Source organism: Amblyomma mixtum, chromosome 10 (genome assembly GCF_055824585.1).
Source record: "Amblyomma mixtum isolate Tamu chromosome 10, ASM5582458v1, whole genome shotgun sequence".
In the NCBI taxonomy this organism is placed as follows: Eukaryota; Metazoa; Arthropoda; class Arachnida; order Ixodida; family Ixodidae; genus Amblyomma; species Amblyomma mixtum.
In genome coordinates this window covers 120,645,756-120,670,299 of record NC_143021.1, presented here as the reverse complement: position 1 = coordinate 120,670,299, position 24,544 = coordinate 120,645,756, and the positions used below count along the sequence as shown (strand labels likewise).

Sequence of the window (24,544 nt, the reverse complement as noted above, 5' to 3'; positions counted from 1 at the left end):
GCGGCGCGCGTCTTTTCTTTTCCTCTTTCTTCTGACCTCTTCATTCTCCTCTATCTTAATTAGGCTAATTGATTAATTAAGCAAATAACTAAACTCAGTCCAACTTAGTTGGAGCATCACTATACGATCCCTTTGATTGGTTGCATGGTTACTAGCCAAAGTACAATTGGCCCCATTTGAAATTCGCGCACTGTGACGTCACGAGCATTTCGACCAATTGAAAAGCGTGACATTTTCTGTCGACAACTCCTGCTTACAACGATGAGGCATTAAAGGCTTCCGCCTTAAAATTATTTGTGAATGCGGCGCCAGCCCTAGTGTGTAGCTACATGATCAGAATGCTGTTGTGGCGCGGCAGTTGTGCATGAAGTGGCTCTGACAATCCCGTAATTTCAAGGGTTTGAGCAGTGGTGGCAACCACACATAATCACAACTGAATCTTGCGATTCACTGACTATTCTTTTTACACTAGAGTCAAGGAAGCTTCCTTAATAAAGCGCGGCAGAAAACTATGGAAGGTCACAAGGGCTCTGTTTCGATATGTTGTTTATGCAGTATATGGTAATGTCCCGAGGAGACATGTGCTATGAGGGACACCATAGTCGAGGGCTCCGGTTTAATTTCAACCCCCTGTGGATAAAATTGTAGATTCTAACGATATTATTTGTTTTACGAGCGCAAGGCGATGCCGTCTAGCAATTTTCAGTCACGGGCGATGAGTGTGTAGCAGGATTTCCGGGGAAATAGCTTAAGGACAGCTAGCCAAAATGCCAGTCCGAGCTTCGGTCATCAAGCCAGCGATCTCGCGCCGCTCGCTAGCGGTGCGGCTGCCGCCGCTGCTCATCTTCCTCTTTACAATCACCCCCCGCTGAAGGCGAAGCCATCCTGGCGAGTCGGGGAGACAACAGTACACACGAGTCATAGTACGGCTTCAGGCGTGACACAAGAACAGTCTCGCGGCTACGTCGGCGTTGATCTGTGGAGGGTATCACCGGGTCGACAATGTAGTTGACCGGGGAAGTGCGCTCTACGATGCGGTAAGGTCCGTGGTTCTTGGGGAGAAGTTTGGAGGAAAGGCCAAGTGCGGTAGACGGCACGCGAAGCCAGACGAGAGAGCCCGGTAGAAAACTGTCAGCGGTGTGGCTTGTGTCGAAACGGAATTTTTGACGCCTCTGCTCGCCGGATGTTAACAACCGAGCGAGCTGAAGGCACTCCTCGGTATGCTTGGAAGCCTCCGAAATAGTGGTGCACTCAGACACGTCGGGCCGGTAAGGAAGTACTGTGACGAGTGGTGAGGAAGGTTCTCGCCCGTAGAGGAGAAAAAACGTCGAGAAGCCGGTGGTGGTCTGCGTGGCGGTGTTGCGTTGGTGATGAACGGCAGGAACCGGTCCTAGTCGGAAAACACGTACATCGACAGCATATCGCCCAAGGTGCGGTTAAACAGTTCCGTCAAACCGTTAGTCTGAGTATGGCAGGCCGTGGTGGTATGGTGAGTGATCTTAGACTGTTTGAGAAGAGATTCCACGACCTCGGACAGAAAGACGCGCCCACGGTCGCTTAGCAGTTCCCGGGGCGCACCATGGCGAAGAATGAAGTGATGCAAGATGAAAGAGGCAACGTGTGGTGCCGTAGCAGCAGGAAGAGCCGCGGTTTCGGCGGAACGCGTGAGGTGGTCGACGGCTACAATAACCCAACGGTTGCCAGCAGCAGTGTAAGGAAGGGGGCCGTAGAGGTCAATCTCAACTCTGTCAAAAGGACGGGAAGGGCAAGGGAGAGGCTGCGTCTGGCCGACTGAGTGGTGAGGAGCCGGCTTGCGACGTTGACAGTCAGGGCACGAGCGGACGTATTTGCGGACATAGGTGAACATTCCGCGCCAATAATAGCGGACGCGGAGTCGCGTGTATGTTTTAAAGGCGCCGGCATGAGCAGACTGCGGGTCGTTCTGAAACAGGGCGCAGAATGTCGACCGCAGATGGGCAGGGACGACAAGCAACCACTTCCTGCCGGTAGGGACGTAGTTGCGGCGGTACAGGAGACCATCACGAATGGCGAAGTGAGCAGCCTGGCGGCGTAGGGCACGAGGCACAGGTGCCGCCGAGGAATTTGAGAGAAAACGTGCAAGCGAAGCTATCCAGGGGTCCTTTTGTTGCTCGCTGCCCATGGTATCTGTTGGAAACGGCAGCGAAGCGCAACCGGCTGGCGAGTGGCAGACGTCTGGCGGCAGTGGAGAGCGGGACAATGCATCGGCGCCGTTATGTTTTCGGCCGGAACGATAGATGACACGGATATCATACTCTTGTAGGCGTAGGGCCCAGCGAGCGAGGCGGCCTGTAGGGTCTTTCAAGGAGGCCAGCCAGTACAGGGAATGATGGTCCGTGACGATATCGAAAGGGCGGCCATAAACGTAAGGGCGAAACTTTGAGATCGCCCAAACAATCGCCAAGCATTCCTTCTCGGTTACGGAGTAGTTGGATTCTGGTTTTGTCAGTGCACGGCTCGCGTAGGCAACGACATACTCGGGAAATCCGGGCTTACGTTGCTTAAGGACAGCACCGAGGCCAACGCCACTGGCATCGGCGTGAATTTCAGTGGGAGCAGGGGGGTTGAAGTGTCGCATCACCTTACGCCGGCGCTGTGAGCAGCCGGCGTAAGCTGATGAATGCATCGTCGCAGTCAAGTGACCAATCGGACATGTCGTTGGCGCCCCGAAGAAGGGTCGTAAGTGGCGCGATGATAGAGGCAAAATTTCGGACGAAACGTCAGAAATAAGAACACAGGCCGAGAAAGCTGCGAAGTTCCTTCAGAGTCGACGGCTTGGGGAACTCAGCGACGGCACGAAGTTTGGCTGGGTCAGGAAGCACGCCGTCCTTAGAGACGACGTGACCTAAAATTGTCAGTTGGCGGGCGCCAAAGCGACAGTCTTTGAGATTAAGTTGGAGCCCCGCGGCAGTTAAACGTGTCAACACGTGCTCCAAGCGGTGAAGGTGTGCCTCCAAATCAGGCGCGAAGACGACAATGTCGTCTAAGTAGCACAGGCATGTGGTCCACTTCAGGCCGCGTAAAATGGAGTCCATCATTCGCTCGAAAGTCGCTGGGGCATTACAGAGGCCGAAAGGCATGACGGTAAATTCGTACAGGCCATCTGGTGTAACAAAAGCCCTCTTGGCACGGTCAGCCTCCGCCACAGGGACCTGCCAATACCCCGAACGCAGGTCTAAAGAAGAAAAGAACTCCGCGCCTTGGAGGCAGTCAAGGGCGTCATCGATTCGCGGCAGCGGGTAAACGTCTTTGCGGGTGATCTTGTTAAGCCGCCGATAATCGACGCAAAATCGTATTGTGCCATCTTTTTTCTTCACTAGAACGACAGGAGAGGCCCATGGACTACTGGACGGTTGAATGACGCCTCGCTGAAGCATGTCGTCCACCTGAGTGTTGATAATCTGGCGTTCGGCTGCCGAAACTCAGTACGGGCGTTGACGAAGCGGCAAGTGGGCTCCGGTGTCGATCTCATGGGTCACGGTAGACGTGCGGCCGAGTCGGTTTTGAGCCACGTCGGAAGAAGTGCGAAACTGGTTCAGTAGGTGAAGAGGTCGGGCGCGTTGCGGTGCGGTAAGACTGGCGTCGACGGAATCAGCAAAGGCATCGTCTGTGGCCAAAGCGGGAGACGCGGGCAAAGTAAGAGCAAGAGAACACGATTCGGCGCATCGTTCGGGATCGAGCAAAGAGTCGACGGGCTGAATGTGGTCAAGGCATTCGCCACGGAGAAATATGCAGGGGCTCAAAAAAGGGTTCGAGATCGGGATGAGGCTGCAGCCGTCTTGAACAGTGAGCACAGCGAATGGCAGGGGCAGACCGTGTCGAAAGATGAAGACCTCGGATGGCGTAAAGACGACGCTGCCGTCAGATGCAGTGAGGCAGGAGACAGGGACAGGAACAGATGAGCATGGAGGAACCTCGATGTCGCTAGCCACAGACAGTTTGCCCCACGAGGATGACGTATCAGGCGAGGTAGCACTGCACGGAAGAAGATCGAGCTCGGCGCGAGCGCAGTCGATGAGCGCCTCATGTTGGGAAAGAAAGTCCCAACCTAAAATAATGTCACGCGAGCACGATGAGAGAACAACGAATTCAACAGTATATAAAGAACCCTGAATGATCACCCTGGCTGTGCAGGCGGCTAAAGGCGAGATTCGCTGCGCATTAGCTGTATGAAGCGAAAATTCGGATAACGGCGTCGTTACTTTACGATGTTTGCGGCACAGTTTCTCATTCATCACAGAAACAGCAGCGCCAGTATCGACAAGCGCCAAGGCGTTGTGTCCCTCCACAGAAACGTCGAGCACATTCGCTGGGGACAAACGAGGCCTTGAACTTGTCGAATACGCAGTTCTTGCCTCGGGAACTGCGGCAACTAGTTTTCCTGGCGCCTAGGGGAATGAGGACGCAATGGCGAAACAGAACGGCGGCGCGGGGCCGGCGAACGGCGGCGAGAATACGGTCGGCGATCGGAAGCATCAAGCTGTTCGGCAGCTGACAGACGTGGTGAGGGCTGTGGTGCCGCGTAGACGTAGGTTCTGGGGTCATCCACGGGAGGTGGCAAACGGCGTCGGCAGAGGCGCGCAACGTGACCAGGGACACCACATGCATAGCAAGTGAGAAGGTGGTGACGGGTGCGCCAAGGGTTGACACGAGCAGGAGGTGGTCGGGTTGGAAAGGCAGGCAGCGGCGTCGGAGGATAGAACGGGACAAACGGCTCGGCCCGTGGTCTTCGGACGGTGCCAGCGTATGTGAGCGGCGCTGCATCAGGAATCGGCGGACGAACAGGTGGTAGCGCTTCGGTCACTTGCTCGCGAATCACAGTTTGGAAGTTCGGATCCAGGTTGGAGGGAGGTCCCTGAACGCCGTGAAGAAGTGACAGCTGTCGAGCCACCTCCTCACGTACAAAGTCTTTTATCTGGTCAAGCAGCGAGCTGTGAGAGCTTGTTACAGCGAGGCTGGAAAGCGAGTCAGGCTGCGCGGACGGTGATGACACCAGAATGCGCTGCTTGCGGAGCTCGTCGTTGCTCTGACACAGGGCAAATACGTCGGCAACGGCAGTAGGGTTCCGGGCGATATCGATGCCTTTCAGGACATGCTTAATCCGGTCCGCTTCGGACATAGACGAGTCTACCCTTGTACAGAGGTTGATGACGTCCTCGATATAACTCGTGGACGATTCTCCCTGCAGTTGGGCTCTCACTCGCAGGCGCTGTTCGGCGCGCAGCTTGCGTACTGCAGGGCGCCCAAAGATATCTGAAAGGGCTCGTTTGAAGGCAGATCAGGCGGTAAGGTCTGCTCCATGGTTCCTGTGCCATAGGCTGGCCACGTCCGAGAGGCAAAACACCGCGTTGTTCAGTTTCATGGCGTCGTCCCACCGGTTGTGGGCGCTTACCCGCTCGTAGGAGGCAAGCCAATCCTCCACGTCGTGATCATCGGACCCGCTAAAAATGGCTGGGTCCCGCTGTCGGAGAGCGCCAAAGCAAATGGCGGGCGTAGGCGAAAGGGAAGATGACTGACTTGCTTCGGTAGACATAGCTGAAGCGATGGTTCTGCTGCGAAGCTCCAGGACGTAGACCAAAGGCTGTACCCAGCACAGCTCCACCAAACTGTAGTAGGATTTCCGGGGAAATAGCTTAAGGACAGCTAGCCAAAATGCCGGTCCAAGCTTCGGTCATCAAGCCAGCGATCTCGCGTCGCGCGCTAGCTGTGCGGCTGCCGCCGCTGCTCATCTTCCTCTTTACAAGTGTAACATTTTGCAACGGATAACCTCTGGGCAGACGACGTAGAGGCAGCGCCTCGGTGGTGCACACGCTTTGTCCGGTGCTCCCTGTGATCTCTGCTCTGTGCCCTGGTCGCCCTTGCGTCCCACTGGTCTTCGGACAACGTGACATCTTTGATCGATGAGCGAGGCTACGAACTCCACACCGTGCAGCTCCGCACCAGTCGTCAGCTACTACCACCATTACCAAGGCTCAACCCGGCGAGTCACAGACCACTCCTGTCGCACCTTTCGTGGTCATGGCTCCACCCCATGACCCTGGTGCCTTTTCCCGCACCGACGGAACCGATGTTGCCGACTGGTTGAGCCTTCATAAGCGAGTAAGCACTTATAACCGCTGGCATCGTACGTAAATGCTCGCGAATGCCATTTTCAATCTGAATAGCACGGCGAGGCTTTGGTATGAGGCCCACGAAGATGAACTCACAAGCTGGGACGCGTGCAAAAAGAAATTGCGAACGCTTTTGGCGGACCTGACGATAGGCAGCTCACTGCCAAAGAACAACTTGCTTCTCGTGCTCAGTCGTCGACGGAAAGTTATGTGGCCTGTGTGCAGGACATATTGGCTCTTTCCACGCCACCATGAGCGAGTCCGACAAGACGTTTCCCTCCGACGTGCTTCCGGCCAGCATATGCGTCGCTACGCTGTCCCCCTTCGCCCATGCTATGTGGCGGCATTGTACGCCACTCCTGTTAGCGACCCAGCAGGCTCGCTCCAGGGGTGGTATTCTGCCGGTGTCGCCTTTTGCGACATGTCGCATATGGGCGGGGCCTAAAAGAGTGCTTACAGATGCTCGAAGAAACGGAAAAAGCCGCCGGCACTTTCGTCTGCGGTGCATTCATTCACTCCGAGAAGCGACAATTTACCACTGCTGATTCACTAGCAGCAGTAGTTTCGTATCTTTTATAGCAAGAATATTTGCCATCACATGACGTCTAATGTTCAAAAAAACATTTGCAAATTTAATTAAACTCGCTTTACTTCATTTAAGTCTATAAAACACCGCGAAAAAGCTCCCTCTATTTTTCTTTCGTTCCGGACGGTTGTGCTAGGTTTCGGCTGCGTTTCGGGCAGTTGCAGACGGTAGCAGTGTAGCTGGCGGTTCCATTAGGCTTGCGCGCTCCAGAATCGAGAGCGTATCTAAAAAACTAGGCTGAATTGCAGCTTAAACTTTATCGTCGAAGCAAGGTAAGTCATATCGAAAAGTAACAACACCAGTAGTTGCCGGTAAACATGCCGACCGGAATCGCAAGGACTGCTGAATTGGCTGAAGCGGGCGGCTCTCGCTTGAAAGGACGTCGCCATGTTTTCACGCCAAGGGCGCAAAAGCCGCAACTGCCGATTGCGTTCGTACGCTAACGGTAGCCCGTCGCCCGCGCGAATCGCTTCAGCGCATTCCGTTGTTCGACTAAGCGTAGTAAATTGGGGCGATGTCACGATGACGTAGCAGGAAGGCGGATCCGTGTCGTCACGCCGCCGTCACCGCGGCTCGAGCCAATCAGCGAAGAGCGAATGCGACATGTCGCAAAAGGCGACACCAGGAGAATACCACCCCAGTCCGCCCATCTGTCGTCGGTCGCATTCACGACCATGATGCCCACCGATCACCGCCCCGACCAGGCTTCTCAGCTTCATGACCGTCTACAATCGTTTTGTGACATGTTTTACCTGGCAAACACCGGCAAAACTCTCGCCGTGACGCGCCGCATTGACAGCGGGTATGCCCCTCCCATCCGCCATCGCCCTATACCGTATCACCCGCGCCGAGCGGAAGGTCATCAACGTTGCAAAAATCCTCTCTAAGACCATAATCGAATCACCCCACAGTCCCTGGGCCTCACTGGGCCTCCTGGAGCTTTTGCCTTGACTATCGCCACCTTCATAAGATCATAAAAAAGGACGGGCGCCCCTGCCACGTATTGACGCGCTCTTTACTGTCTGCACGGTGCCAAGCTCTTCTCCTCAAAAGATGTGCTATCCAGCTGCTGGAAAATCGCCGTAGTTTAGGAGCACCTGGGGAAGCCCGCCTTAGCGACCTCTGATGGGCTTTATCAGTTCAAAGTGATGCCTTTCGGCTTATGCAACCCGCCAGACACTTCTTAACGCATGATGGACGTCCTTTTGCATCATCATCATCATCCTTAATTATCCCCTAAAGGCCCCTAAGTGGCGTATTACTTAAGAGGGGGGGGGGGGGGGGGGTAGATCGATAACATATATGTCAATGGTCAGTAATAGAAAAACGAGAACAGGCACTACAATACAATAATACCATAAGAATGCGAGGACACCATGAATTGTAACGAAGCAAAATTCAAAAAATCCTCATACAGACAATAAGCAGTAAAATGCAATATTACGACAACTCAACACGGACCACAATCACATAAACATGAAAGAATAAAAATTACACAAAAAGAAAATCGCTGTAGAGTTTTGTTGAGATGGGCACCAAGTTTAGTCCTGAATTTAAAGTGCGTCGCGCTCGGACGCTATTGATTCTGGTAATTCATTCCATGCTGCAATTGTTCTGAGAAAAAAGGACCTGTTGAAAGCATCAGTGTGACCGCGCTGACGTTGAACACTCATTGAATTAAAATAGCGGTGAGAAGTTCGTAGTGGCGGCAGTAAGAGAGAAAAGTGAGATGAGAAAAGTGATAGTATAGTTTATAAAACAGACAAAGTTGCGAAATTTTTTGTCTGATTTCCAGCGGCTGAAGGTCAAGGAAGGCTGTGATACCAGTTTTCCTCAGGCGATTGTCGCACTGGGATGAGATGAACCGGGCCGCACGATTCTGAATGGATTCCATAGTATTAATTAGATATGCTTGATTGGGGCTCCAGACTGCCGATGCCTATTCGATGCCTATCCGATGCCTCTCTACTGAGCCTAAGTATGTTTTATATGCCGACGACGCTAGCATATTTCTTTCTGCTCCAGATTGCCACATCTTACACAGCGACGCGAACTCTCTCCTTACCAAGCTTAAAACGTGGTCAATAGCGAACCATTTAAGCATAAATGTTAATAAGACGAAAGCTGTAATATTTAGACCTAAATCTAGGCAGTTAAATTTTCATGTAAGCTTAATTTATAGTGGAGCACCAATAGAAATCACAAATAATATCAAAATTCTGGGTGTTACATTTCCTCAGAGTATGCTATGGGATGGTCACATTGATGCTGTTTTAACCAAGTTATCTCGAGCAGTTGGCATTATTTCCCGTTACAGAGCTTTTCTTCCGTATCAAGTAAAGATTCTGCTTTATAATTCCCTGTTTTACTCTCATCTTAATTCCTGTTTTTTAATCTGGGGCACAACCACGTATACAAATTTGCAAAAGATCTTCATACTTCAAAAAAACTTATCAGAATACTTTTCAATCAATCATACAACAGTCACTCGCAAGGTCTTTTCCCAAAAGCAAACATAATACCAGTATTCAATCTATACAATTATAAGCTAACACTTGCATTCCAGCGCGAATTAAAAAGTCATCTTGAATCTTTGCATGAGTTGTCTTTACTGGAAAAAAGAACTGTTTGTTACCCTACACGTCATAAAGAGGAGTGGATTGTACCAACTCCTAGAACCAACTATGCAATGGAAAAATTATCCTTCACCCTTCCAACACTATTAAATAACTATAAAAAATCCGGGACTGACCTGTTTAATATATCTAAACGCGAATTTCGACAGCTTCACTGCATACACTCCTAAAAATTGTACCTTTGTTCCTATGATATGTATATTTAATCTTTTGTTTATTGTACCTCTTTGTGCCCTCTGTATTTATTGCATTGTTGTTGTTTTTCTTCTTTTTTCTTTATACTGTATTTTATTTTGGCTCTGCTAAATCGGGAAGAGTTTAGATGTGTATATTTATGTTGTTCCATGCCTTGCTGCTGTTGCCCTGTACAGGGGGGCTGTGGGCCTTTGTCAAGCTGCCGTTTACGAGCAGCTTTTACCCACAACCTCCTCCATCATACCGATGGAAATAAAGATTATTATTATTATTATTATTATTATTATTATTATTATTATTATTATTATTATTATTATTATTATTATTATTATTATTATTATTATTATTATTATTATTATTATTATTATTATTATACGGATATGAAAGTTCCGTAAGCGAGTTTTCGAAAGAAGGGAGCGAAATCGGAGAGGGATCATCTGATGAAACCGAGTGATTTGAAGCGTCTGCACTAAGTTTTTGAACGTGGCTTGACCAGGTTGGTTTGTTGTTGATGGTGACGCCGAAGTAACGATAGGACACGGTTTAAGAGAGGGCTGTTGAATGTAATGAATACGAGTAACAGAGGTTTTGCTGCTTTCGAGAAACATGCAGAAACTTGCACTTTGAAACATCAAGCTCCATGAGCCATTTTCAACACCGCGATTCAATCAGACTTAAATCGTGCTGGAGCAAAGACTGGTCAGAGTTAATGGAAATGCGGCGATAAAGAACACAATCGTCCGCAAAGAGACGTATACTCGATGATATGCCTTTAGGAATATAGTTAATAAATATTAAGATGAGTGATGATATCAGCATCGAGCCTTGGGGAACGCCTGAGATGACTTTCGTTATTGCAGAATCTTGATTGCCTATAAGAGTGCATTGCGAGTGGTCTAAAAGAAAGCAGTGCATCCAGAATAAGATTAAGGGATCAATTCGAAGGCATGAAAGTTTAGTCAGTAACCGCTGATGTGGAACACGGTCGAAAGCCTCAGAAAAATCAAGAAAGAGGACGTCAGTTAAAAAACAGGACTAGAGGTTAAGGTGAAGGTCTGTTGTAAATTCTTGAAGTAGGGACTCACACGAGAAGCCTGACCGGAAACCATGTTGTTTATCGTAAAAAAAAAAAGTTGTTGTCGAAGTGTGATGCGATCTGAGAATATTTTTTCAAGAAGACTGCGTGGAAAGGACGTTAGCGAGATGGGATGATCATTACAGCGATCGGAACGATCGCCTCCTTTAAACACTGGGGTAACTTTACTTACTTTCCAGTCTTTCGAAATTTTGCAAGGCTTTAAGTGGGCCACATGCCTGTGTTATCTTGACGACTTCGTTGTATTTTCGCCCACATTTTCGTCCCACCTCGCTGACACTTCGCAGATCCTTTCACTCTTTCGTCTTGGCGGCCTGCACCTTAACTCTTCGAAGTGTCGTTTTGCGTGACGTCAGATCACCATTTTGAGCCATGTCGTTGACTTCGCGGGGGTTCACCTTGATCCCGACAAGATCCCGACCATGAAAGACTTTCCACTTCCACGATCTTGCGACGGTGTCCGGAGCTTCTGGGGGCTTTGCTCTTACTTCCTTTCGATGCATTAAATGCTTCGCCGAACTCGCCAGCCCCCTCACCAACCTTTTGAAGAAAGACGCCCCCTTCTTCTGGAAACCTGACCAATAACGCGCCTTTTACACTTTGATCTTCAACCTGGCCACCACACCAGTGTTGGCGACCTCGACGTACTAGCCCCCACTGAAGTACATACTGACGTAACTGGCTACGGCATCGGTTGTCATTGCCTACGCCCGCCTCCTTCTCTTTGCCCAAGACAGCGATTACTTCACTACGGAACGTTAGTGCTTAGCCCTTGTCTGGGCAGTTGGGAAATTCCGACCCCATTTATACGGCCGCCCTTTTTTAAGGTTAAAACGGACCACCATGTGCTCTGTTGGTTCTCTCCTCTGAAAGACCCTACACGCCGGTTTGGTCGTTGGGCACTGCGCCTGCAAGAGTACGATTACGTCCTGATCTACAAGTCCGTACCTGTTCTCTATTTCTGTCTTTGCCGACATGGGCGAAGAACAGCGCAGGGATGACGAGTTGCGCTCAGTTATCGATCGCCTCCACTCCGCCCCATGTGATCCTCCGATGCGGTGCTTTGTGATCCATGATGGAACGTTATATCGCCGCAGCCTTAATTCTGCTGGCCCCGCCCTCCTACTGGTTGTGCCCAAGTACCTTCTTCCTGCTATCTATCCTCCACTAGCTGCTGTACTCCACGAGCTGCTATCCTTCACTGCTGGTCACTTAGCTGTATCGCGTACCTACGTCAGCGTGCGTCATTGCTTCTTTTGGCCCTGTTTCTACCGCTCCATAGGCCGCTATGTTGTTGCATGAGATGAGTGCGAGCGCAGGAAACGCCCTGCCACTCTTCAACCCCTTGACGTGGCCCCAGCGTCGGCTTGGACCTGCTGGGTGCGTTTCCGGAATCCACCTCCGGCAACGAATGAGTCGCAGTTGCACGGACTACGCTACCCATTACGCGATCACGCAGGCACTGCAGATGTTGCGGACTTTCTGCTGTACAATCTCATCTACATCATGGTGCAACCGCCAACTCCTTATGGACCGAGGCCTCTGCTTTCTCTCCAAGGTTGTCGAAGACATTCTCCGTTCCTGCTCTACTAAGCACAAGCTCACCACTGCCTATCACCCCCAAATAAACGGCCTTACCGAGCGAGTTAAACGCACTCTGAACGATGTGCCCGTCATGCATGTTTCCCCAGATAACCGCGACTGGGACCTCGCTCTCCCGTATGCTACGTTCGTGTACAACTCCCGTCATGATACTGCCAGCTGCTCCCCTTTTTACATTGTAAACGGCCTCAAGCCCCAATTCCTTTTGGACACGCTGCTGCCTATTCCTGCGGCAGCAGGACACCGCCATCTGAATGCGCCCACGACGACATTGCCCGTGCCGAGCACGTCCATCAACTTGTACGCTCCCGTTTACTCGCTTGGCAGGCCTCTGAGCAGGAGTTCTATAACCGCCGTCACTTCACAGTCTCCTTTCCCTCCTGGCTCCCTCGTCTTGCTTTGATCCGAATCTCGCCGCTTCGGCCTCTCGGAAAAACGTCTATCCCGTTATGTTGGCCCGTATACATGTGCTGCGCCAGGTCACCGTCGTCACATACGGGATCATTCCGGCCTTCCCAGACGCCATCTCCCGCCAACCTCAACGTGACGCTGTCCACGTCTCTCGCCTGAAACTCTACATCTCGCCGTGCCCCGCTACGCCCTCAAGTACACCACAGTGTGACGATAATATTTGACGGATAACCTTTGGGCAGACGACGTAGGGGAAGTGCCTCGAAGGTACGCGCGCTTTGTCCGGTGCTCCCTGTGACATGTGCTCACTACCCTGGTCGACCGTAGTGCTGTTCGATTTCAGCGCACGTTAAACAACCCACAATATATAAACTAATCCAGAGCTCTCCTCTACGTAAATCGAATACAATGATTTTATTCAATAAAATCAGTTGGTAGCTGACGCCTGTCCTGTCCTTTGCGTGCTCTGGTCCTCGTTTTCTTGCGCCATTTACGATTTCCATCCACCGACTAGCTGAAACTTGTCTTGCTCCTCTATAGCGTCACTCTTACGCCATGTGCTGTATAGGAACGTTAAACCGTACAAATAACAATTTATTTACATAATCGTAAGCGATTGCTTAGGGTTTTTAACCAATCATATTGCTGTAAGAATCTCGCCTTATGTTATAAAGGTGCAAAGCCCACTGCACCAAAACACACCCGCAGACAAACGCTTTTCCAAAGTCTGCGTTTCTTGTATCTCAGTTACCAAAGAGCCCATAAGTGCATGCTGAGAAGAATAGGTCTTCTGTATAGATCTTCACAAAATCATGAAAGGTGTAAAAAACAGCATCTATGGTGCTGCTGGACTGACTGAATAAAAGTCGTAAATTTGCGAGATGAGGAAGTTTAGCATGAGATTTAGCCCGCTGAACGCCAAGAACTTTTTCATGTAACTTACGAATTGCCTCAGCAATAAAATAAAAAGGAGCAAGCAAGAGCAACAGAAAAGATTGAATCAGTGTATATATTAAACTCGAGCAATAATTAATGCGCATTGCATCACCAGCAAGGCTAATCGTGGTAGGATCAAAATTCTTGGGCTTGTTGTTCTCTTGGGAAGAGATTGCTTCTTGCGCAAGGCGCTAACCTTTCTTCGTGGTGTCGTCAAAACTGTGAGGCCAATTTCAGGCCACTTGCTTAAGTTAATCATGCAAACGGAAGAGCAAAACACGGAAAGCACAGCACGGAACGTTCGCTACGCCGAGCTTGGAGAAAACTGGCGCCAATGAAATAGAAATGAAATGCAGCCGATTTGCGCAGTTTGGCCAAATCCGAATATGTGCGATAGCATGGTCTCTTTTCCTTCATAGAACCGGGTTCACTCACCAAAAAAAATGGCTGGCGGTTTAGCATTGCTAAGCATGGTTTTTACAGGTGGACACCACGCCACGTTCCTCAAAGCGCGAATGAGGCGTCCACTGACCCAGGGAGACAGTTATGCGTCTTTTATTTCCTGACAATCAACGGTGTCCAGAGAGTCTAAACCATCCGCTGGCTTTAAGAAAAGGAAAGGTGCATAACTGCCTCTTTTTGTAGGTGGATGCTATCGCCTACTCACACGGAGATTCAGGTGTCCACTGACCCAGTGAGCCCGTTACACTTGCTACTCAGAGGTTTCACACATATACACGCCCTGTACGCTGATGATATAACCATCTGGACAACCACGGGAAGTATGGCAATGATTGAAGAACAACTACAAACAGTGGCGACAACAGTTCAAAATTATGCACGACCGTCGGGACTAACGTGCTCACCCGAAAAATCTGAACTCAAAGTCTTCCGTCATTGCAGGAATCAGGACACCATCGACATCCGCGTTGACAACTCACCCATCAAGGAAGTTCAGACCCTCAAGATACTGGGTCTGTACATAAACAACATCGGCAACAACGTCCTCACCCTCCAGAAACTAAAGCTCGTGAGCGAGCAAGTCGCCACGATGATCGCCAGGATGATCGCCAGGATGCTCGCCAGGATAACGACGCGGAAATCAGGGATGCGAGAAGATACTCTGCGACTGGTGCAGGCTTTTGTCGTAAGCCGCGTCGTGTACGCAGCGCCCTACCTCCGCCTCAAGAAGCGTGACATCAAAAACCTCGACGTCATAATCAGAACAGCCTACAAGAAGGCCCTGGACCTCCTCCTTGCGACATCGACGGTCCGGCTCTTACGGCTAGGTGTGCACAACACGATAGATGAGCTGATAGAGGCACACCTTACGGCGCTAGTGGTACGGCTCTCCACTACTCGGACTGGCCGACAAGTCCTCAGTGATTTAAACATCAATTGCCTGCTACAGCTAGACACCAAAACCGACATCCCAGCCTCATGGAGAGGACGATTCAAGGCAGCTCGACTACCCAGGATTATACACCCCGATTTTCACCAGTCAAGACGACCAGCACGAGCCGAAGCCATGAAAGGACACTACGGCGGGCGCGAGGGCCTGTTCTATGTCGATTCTGTGGGTCCCCGGCCAGGGAATGACAGCCGTCGCGGTAGTGCACCAAAATAAAGCAATGGACGGACTAGTACTGGCTAGCCAGGACATACTGGCTGCGGAAGCAGTGGCGATTGCTCTTGCTGCAACACACACTAGCTCAGAATACATTCTCACAGATTCACGGACAGCGTATCGCAATTACCTCAGGAGCAGGGTCTAACCGCTAGCAGTTAAAATCCTGCAGCTACCAACCCACACAAAAAAACTTAATATAGGTACCAGGCCATCAGGTCATCCCAAGGAACGAGAGCGCACACGCCTCAGCTCTAGCATTTCTCCCCCGGCCACCCAGCACGGATGCCGCGGCACCTCCTACCCCACTACTAACTTATAACGAAATACTTCAGCACTTACGATTATGCCATCGGGTCTACCCTCCGCCGGCTAAGACACTAGACAAAGGGCAGGAACAACACCTTCGAAAGCTACAGACCAACACTTACAACAACCCACGAAGACTACACGCAGTAGACCCGCAGTCATTTAACTCACAATTCAGATTCTGCGGGGAGAAGGCGGACCTGTACCATATGGTATGGGCCTGCCACCGAAATCAGGCGATCACTGTTAATAACCAGCCAACGCAGGAGGGGTGGGAGGCAGCTCTGACCAGCTCGGACGAATAGAGTCAAAAGCAACTCATCGAAAGAGCCCGGACGGCAGCCTACGCCAATGGGATTCCCGTCTGAGAGCTCCAACCGCCGCTACAACCTCCTAAACTATTTCATTCAAATATTTTCACCACCACCATCACACACATACAAAGACACACACCGCTGGAGTTCAGGAAGTGTGGCTATAAATTCTTTCGCACTAAAAATTTCACTTTCAGGCCAACTTGATCGTCTGTCGTTCATGACCGTCACGACCACGTGACAATACTTCTTCCACTCAGAGCCATCGTTGGGATGCCGTCACCTAACAGAAGGCGGCCAAGGTTCTAGAGGCAACTTACAATACATGTCATTACAGCTGTTGAGAAAATGAAAGCATTTAAACCATTGCGCCCAACATTTCTGATGTGATTTAAAACCGTTGTGATGTGAAATAAGATGTGAAATGTATTATGCATAAACAAAAACAAATATGTAGCATGTTAATGAGTTTTTTTGAAGTGTAATTTATCTAACCCTGCATTTTAGGGAACGAAGGTTCGCTTTTTAGTCTTTAACCTGTATTTGTTTTCTGCCATGTAAATTTGGAACTTTGAAATTTATAGCCTTTTTTGTGGTATCTTAGCAATGAAATATGCAAGCTGTTACTGTTGCCTTTGGGCTGATGGACAGCTGTAAAACTGCGTTCTAGCAGATTTTTCTCCGCCCTCTGTTTTTCATCTCTTGTGTCAAATAAAAAAATGCCCTCATTCTTATCCATTCGCCGCCTCAGTTGTTATTTCCATTCTTATAACAGGATTATATACTGAGCCAAATTGTGTCGTGCAGTGCTGAAGCGAGCAGTGCACAGAATGATTGGAGCATGCGACAGAGGTGGAAGATTTGTCTCCCTTCTTTGTCGCGTGCTGCAGCCACTGCGCGCTGCTCGCTTCCTCTAATGATTTACACAGCGGTTCACTCGTCCTCCCTTTTATTTTCCAGCGTGGCCTTTGCTGGGATTTCCTTGGTGTCCTTTTTCTACGGCCTTATCGGAGTGACAGCTTTGGCTGTTATCTACTGGTATCGGGACTGTGATCCTGTTCTTTCCGGTGTGATAACTCGCTACGATCAGGTAAGGAACGCTTACTGTTGCTCTATTTGCTTGCAGCGGTGCTGATCGTAAGTGTAGGTTATTGGATTTACTGCTCCTGTTTGTGCGCTCAGGCTGCTTCCGAAGGTTGCAAATACGCCTTGATGTCTCCTGATCTGCCTTTTGCGCTTCGAGTTTTGCAAGTCATAGCTTTCCGTTTTGTGGCGTTGATGCAACAAGTGACCGTACGCAAGCGTGCACAAACGCATTGAAAGCCACGACTTCTAGGGACTGGTGCCCTGGCCGAGCCTTCTCACCGGGCAGTCTCTATAGAGTGCCATGGGCTGGGAGGGGGCCGGAGTGTAGTTTTTGCCTGTTTTCTTTATTTTTCTGCTGGGTTGGCGGATATCAGTTGAGGGGGCGAAGAGGAGCATCACTTTTAATCGCTAATACCTTCTGCGTTAATGAAGGTAGCTTAGACATTTTTTGCGGTGTGGTAACGAGTGATAGAATACCGATCGTTCTTGCTCTTTTCCTAACCTCAGTAAATGTCGTGTCACGGTCCCTTGAACAACGGCATCCTCTTCACCTGAGGTCCTGCCCAGGAAAAGGTATTTTCTTCGCTCATTCATTCCCACTCCACTCCGTCGATTTCGGCCCATACCGACCCGTTGGCTCCCACAGAGGTTCGCACCGACGCCCCCGGATACGGGGTCGGTGCCGTGCTAGCCCCTTGTCACTGATGTCACTACTATGTCATCGCTCATGCCAGCCGCCTACTTTCCACCGACTAGAGAATTTGCTCTACTGCTGAGCGCGAGTGCGTTGCCCTTTTTTGGGCAGCCGCAAATTCAAGCCCAGCCTGTTGGGCCGTTGTTTTTGTTGACTGTCTTCACTAGAAAAGCACGCAGTTCGCCTCGGCCGCTGCGTGCTGCGCCTTCAAGAATATATTCACACACCGCCACGCACAAGTCAGGACGTCTCTACCAAGACGCCGACTGCCTATCTCGCTACCCTGTGGAGCCACTCGATCTTGTTGAAGCTGATATTGTGCCTTGCCTTTTAGCTATCGCTTGTCTCGTAAACATCGCCGCACCGCATATCGCACTGTCAAGCGCTACATCGCTGCCTGCGACTTGTGTCAGCGTGAGACGAGGCCCTTCATATTGCCCGATGGTCTTCTGCAACTTACTCAAAGCAACCAGGCTCCATGGTTTTCTTCTCATTCGTATAGTAGACCCCTTACGGCTCCCCTAAAGATCAAAAAGTTCTTTGAAGGTGAGGGCAGGGGTTCTTCTTACCATACGGAGATTTCGAGCTTGAGGGCTGGCATAATAGCTTTCATATACGACTGAGAAGCAAACCGTGCAGCCTGATTACTTTTGCCAAAGCCTGTACCTCCGGAGCCTTTTTACACTGTTGTCCTCGACCTACACGAACCTATTGGGGATCAAGTGGATCGCTGTCGCGACTGACTAAGCGACGCGGTACGCCATCACACGTGCCTTGCCGACAAGCTGTGCTACCGATGTCGAAAATGTTTTCTTAAAAAACGTCATTCTTCGCCATGGCGCTCCTCGCAGAACTGCTCACCAACCAAGGCCGCTGTTTCCTCTCAAGAGCCAGTTACGGCATCCTCCGCGCATGATCTATACAGCATAAGCTCGCGATAGCGTATCATACCATTACGCGCAAACTTGGCGTAGTGTTTCCTCACCTCAGGTAAAGGGACCATGAAATAGTATTTAAATAAAAGAGCACGAGCGATCCGTATTACATCGCTTGTCACTTCACCAGAAAAAATAATATTTAAGTTAGCTTCATTAACACCGAAGATATCGCCAATTAAAAATGATGCTCCTCTTCTTCCCCCTCAACTCATACACGCGGCCGCAACAAAAAATAATCAAAAATAGGTCGAAACTGCACCCCTCCGCGCCCCATCATGCCCACGTCACTGCGACACGCCCAATGAGAAGGCTTGCCCAGGTTGCTCATTCACGACATCGGGGTAAGGCCGGCTAAGAACGTGCGAAGAGGTGTCTTCATCGGTTGTGAGCATAGTTTGATTTCTTTAATTCTTTGCAAATTATAGAGTCCACAGAGAGCTGCTAAATTTAACTCCAAAGCTCACAGGACCAACCGCATATATTTACTGCATTAAAATAGCACCATCAGAATCATTTCGGAGTCCCTTTAACAAACCAAATGCTCCGTCAGGCTTCCTTCTTTGCGCAAGCGCCGAAGGAATTCGCATCAGTTGCATCAGAATCTACAGCCTTCCTTTGACCCTCAAGATCGACTAATAGTCCATTATATTCCATGACTCACTTTACACTTGCTATTCTCCTGCCCAATTCGCTTGCCTTTCATTGCCCTCATTGCCTCTTAACGCATACATCTGGTTATTACCTATGTCTAGATTCCTCTTCACCATTTTTAGGCTACCTTCGCGCTTTAGAGCCTGATCGATTCTCTCCATTTTAACTTGCTTATGTCAGCTACCTACGGCTTATTTATTAACTCTGATAGCCCTGCCAGCTCTTTCTGTCTGTAGGGTTAGATGCTCCCATAAGAACGCCTTGCTTTATTCTCTTTTTGCTTGAATGAACAGCATTCTGTGCTGTTGTTAAATGGGATGTACAAAAACGTTATTTCTTTACGCTAATTTTGCTTCCAGATTGTCCCGTACTACATACACAAAAACACAAAGGCCCTGGACGGAGTACGAGGTCTATTCTTGGCTGGAGTTCTGAGCGCATCAATTAGGTAATGAGGACTCAGAAGTATTGGACTCAAAGTATTGGGAGACGTCGCTGAAAAGAAAGAATTACTAGCAAGCTCAGCCATTTGGTTGGTCCACATGCCTGGGTGGTTAGCAGCGCGAAAGAACAATGAGGAAGAAAAACAAGGCACGACGAACGCCGCCAGACATTGTTTATGGTCCTGCTCGGAGGACCGATTTTGTCAGTTTTCTTTTCTTACAATGGGAGTATTCTTTCGTGCTATTTTATTTATCTGTTTACATGATACTGCAGACTTTTTTGGTCTAAGCAGGGAGGGCAAAAGCAAATTGTACAATAAATGGTTACAGAGCATTGAACAAATAGCAGCTTACGTACATACATATGTTTAAAATTCATGCATGCAGATATAAAAGCACTCTGAGATGCATCTTCGTCAGATCTAAAATAGGCACAAATGCAAGTTTCAGAAGGGCATTCTCAGTGGTTAAAAGACATTGGTAATGGCCTCTTTGAAGTTAGCACACGTAAAAACCTCCTCAGGTAGTGAGTTCCAATCACTGATTGTTTTAGGAAAAAATGAAAACTTATGGGAGTTTGTTTTTGCAAAGTGAGCAGTTAAGCTGTAGTTGTGTGTGTGTGTGTCGCGTTTTTCGAGCTGATGATGGAGTAACATAAGGAGTTGCCGAGATGCTAAACTTTCCCTGAATTAAGCAGTACAAAAATTCTACTCTTGCTATCTTTCTTCGGATGCTGAGAGGCTTCATCTGGTTTGTTTGCATAAGGAGCACCTCGGTTGCTCGGAAGGAGCAACCTGGATCCCAAGAGCCCCGCGCGAAGAAGGAACTGCCATCGCAGGGCAGTGGCGCAGATCCCTTAACCGCTGCGTCACTGCTCCAGGAGTGGTTGCGGACTCCCAGGCATCTATGAACGTTGAATAGAGTACTCTTCTTGGCTGCCCTGTCACATCGATAGCAAAGATGGTGGGATAGAAGGCAGAAAGCTTCTTGAAAACCCAAGAAGGCAAAGTCCAAAAAACTAAATACAGTTGCCGCCACAACCAGCCGTTTTCGTATGCAACCGGTTTAACGTCAACAGTTTTTCAGCTCAGATCCCTGAGGCTAGTCTATACCGCCATTCAATTTCTAAGGGATAATGGAGTCATTTCTCGAATCCACGAGTTTCGATCGAATAGCGGGATATTTTAAATTCAGCTTTTGCAGCAATAAATCCCCTTTTTTCTGCCTAACCATTATGAACGTATCCAGAAAGATCCATAGAATTTTTTTTAGGACAAATAATTTCGTAAGTTGTCTTCAGTGCCCCCTAATGACAAAAGTGTGTGTGTGTGGTGGTGGGGGGAGGGGGCGTTGAAGCGGGTTACATTGTTATTGGTGTTTATCTCGTCCTGCATGCAACAGTGGCCCGAACGGAACCAGAGGGGGGGGGGGGGGGGGGGGAGGTGTTGATGGTTCAAGGCAAGAACTTCGGCACTTCAGAAGGCCCTCCCCAACTTGTGAGACAGCACTCAACGACTAAATAACTCGGTGCATAGAGTGCCTTGCAGCCAGCTTCGTGGAGGCTTTGCTTTCGCTTTATTTTGTTTTTTAGGTTTCCGTCAATAAATAGTTTCATTCGCAGATAATATAGCCGCAAAATAAGCCCACAGAAATAAAAATACGCACGGACTATTTGCTTCTACGGACTACTACGTATTACTCCGCCGACGGCAGAGCGGCAAGCGCTGGACTGGCTGAAAGGCACTCCACGCGTTGGTCGACTCCGCCCACCGTACGAGGGAGAGTTAAAAAAAAGGCGGGAGCCGGACTTTAATTTGATTTAATTAGGAAAATCAGCCACACAGGGCAATAAATCGAAGTTTCTAAGAATGCTCGGAACGTGCAGATTGAGTTCCCGCGGCAAAAAGACGAGTTCAGATTCCTCTTCAGTGCACCTTTAAGTGCGGGATCTTCCTTAAAAGTGTTCGTTCTTCAATACTGGTGGACTGCAATCTTTTCACAGCAGTGCTTCGTGCAGTCAGGCAGTGACCGGTGATCCCTATCATGAGAGCGAAATAATTAGAAGAATAAGAATGGGGTGGAGCGCATATGGCAGGGTCTCTCAGATCATGAATGGCAGTTTACCAATATCCCTCAAGATAAAAGTCTTCAACAGCTGTACCTTACCGGTATTCACCTATGGGGCAGAAACGTGGAGGCTAACAAAGAGGGTTCAGCTTAAATTAAGGACAACGCAGCGAGCTATGGAAAGAAAAATGATAGGTGTAACGTTAAGAGACCGGAAGAGGGCGGAGTGGGTGAGAGAAGAAACGCCGGTTAATGACATCCTGGTCGAAATCAAGAGGAAGACGTGGGGGCTTGAGCAGGGCATGTAATGCCAAGGCAAGATAACCGCCGGTCATTAAGGGTAATGGAGCGGATTTCTAGCGAAGGTAAGCGTAGCAGGGCCGGCAGGAAGTTAGGTGGGCGGACGAGATTAAGGAGTTTGAGGGGATACGGTGTGCGCAGTTGGTAAAGGACAGGGTTAATGGGCGACACATGGGAGAGGCCTTTGCCTTGCAGTGGGCGTAGTCAGGCTGGTAATGATGATAATTATAATGTTTTCTTCCAGGACATATAAGAGAATTTTACTCTAAACTTTAAACTAACCAACAATGAGCAGGTCCCGAGATTTTTCGTAGCGTATGGCAACCTTACATCAGCAGTTACTATAATTAGGAAATTCAGCAGCCAAATTTAGCGACAAGCTATAACAATGAAACAAGTCGGTAAATGTAGCTGCCGCGTGGTAATCCTGCGGTTTAGTGGGCCTTTTTTTCTTCTTTCGGTTTTCAGCACAATATCCTCGGTTGTGAATTCCCATGCGGCTGTCTTGTTCGTCGACATAGTGTCACCAAACTTTCGTGTTCCGGAAAGGAAATCGGCCCTGCTGATCGCTTGTTTGGGTAAGCTCACGTTTATCACCTTCTTGTCTGATGTATATTTTTCCCTCGGCCAAACAGAATAAGCTGAAGTGGCGTAACTTCAACTTTAGTATTTCTAGCCGTCCGCCCCGTCCCCTATGAAATAGACGATATGAATTCAATTTAATTTGCCCCCCTTATTACCTGTTCGTCGCCGTGCTCATTAGGATCGGTCAGCGTGGGTGGAGATGTCAGAAGGGAAGGGAAGAAACAGAATCCCACTGAACGTCCCTTGGACGTTTTGAAGACGTTCTGAATGTCTGCAGGATGTCAAAGGGAGTTTAAATGCCCATTGGGATGACGCAGAAAGCACCAGGCATTGCAATTCCGGAAACGGGAGCGGGAAGGAAGAGAAAGGGCACACCTCGGTACCAGGGACCGGGCCCGAGGCATGCGTCGTGCTCCCCGTAGATGGATGCTTGCGCGCGTGAGTTATGAAAGGGTTCCTGGAAGCAAACGTCTTCGACAGAAACCTGCGTGGCTAAGAAGAAGCATCATGATAGAAAGCGAAAGCGACTATAGCATTATTTGAAGAGCTGTGTATCCGTACTGCGCAACAGCCATCTGGACAACACAGGACGACCTTATGAGTGAATGACAACTCACGACCTTCTTCACCACATTCTTAAAGATGGGAATGCGATAGCACCTAGTTTCCCTGCTGTGGTGTCTACAATGAGTGTGTAATGTTCTTGCAATCTTCCCGCCGAGCCTTGGTTCGAACTACTTCAATTGCTCCTAAATGGTAGGCATGAGTCACCACGTTCTAGAAGCCGCCGCGGTGGCTCAGTGGTTATGACGCTCAGCTACTGACCCGAAAGACACAGGTTCGATCCCGGCCGCGGCGATCGAATTTCAATGGAGGCGAAATTTTCGAGGCCCGTCTACTGTGCAATGTAAGTGCACGTTAAAGAACCAGTGTGGGTCAAAATTTCCGGAGCCCTTCACTACGGCATCCCTCATAGTCTGAGTCGCTTTGGGACGTTAAACCCTCCTAAACGAAATCATCACGTTCTAGAATCTTCGAGTGCCTTCCATTGGATTATCATGGGAATTATACTAATCCGACCCACTAATCCACTTTAATCCATTTTTTGTGATGGGTCACTCCTAAAATTCTGAGGATCCTTAGGAATTTTCGAGCTTGGGCCAACTACCAAATTAGGGGCGCCCTGACATTTTCAAAATTGGCGATGCGCAATGTTGGTTCATTAGTGGCCACGCAGTTTCGATGACGTTACAACACTCTCATTCGCGGGGTTCCTCATGCCCCTACTGGCGCAGTGGTTAAGTAATGTGTTTCATGCACAGCCACCAGAAGCGCTTAAAACCGTCAGGTTGGTTTCCAGAGCTTCCGTAAGTCTCACGCGCAGCGCCGCGATGGGCAGGTATTAAATGCATTGAATTAGGCAGCGTTCCCACAATTCGGTGGTCAGATTGTGGTGACGTGACTAGCGCATGTTGCATTTTTCTAATTTGGCGGTACTCTGATTGGTCAATTGGGGTCATGTGACCGTCATGTGAAAGCAATTGATCAAACAGATAATTTCGTTGCGGAGAGGCCGGAAACTGCATTACGACCGCCTAAATTCTATCGTATTAAAAAGATGAAGGAGACACTTACACTCTTGAGTGTATGACACGATAGCTTCTGTGGGTTAACGCCCGTATAAAGCCATACGACCGTGTTTCCACGGCTTAGGGTGATCATGTACGACTCGGAATAGATTTATGCGGGAGGGCTAAATTCTCGCCAGCCTCCCATCTGATTTGTGAAACTCGAACTCCTCCCAAATGGCCGCGTCACGTGACGTCGCCCAACCCTACGACCAATCTGTGCCCGGCCATGTCAGCTGCCTGCCTCATCATTTTTCGCTCACAACGTTGACAATGCCGACGTCACATTTT

General features: G+C 49.3%; 1 protein-coding gene across 1 annotated transcript in view; it reads left to right on the top strand.

Annotated features, from left to right (window-relative positions):
- The window catches only part of LOC149326794 (sodium/iodide cotransporter-like), a 123,221-nt gene that overhangs the window by 64,508 nt on the left and 34,169 nt on the right, over positions 1–24,544 (top strand). The window contains exons 8-10 of the mRNA XM_089564675.1: positions 16,822–16,951; positions 19,590–19,678; positions 22,509–22,618. Of these exons, the coding sequence (XP_089420801.1) occupies positions 16,822–16,951; positions 19,590–19,678; positions 22,509–22,618 (329 nt within the window). The remainder of the gene's footprint in view (positions 1–16,821; positions 16,952–19,589; positions 19,679–22,508; positions 22,619–24,544) is intronic.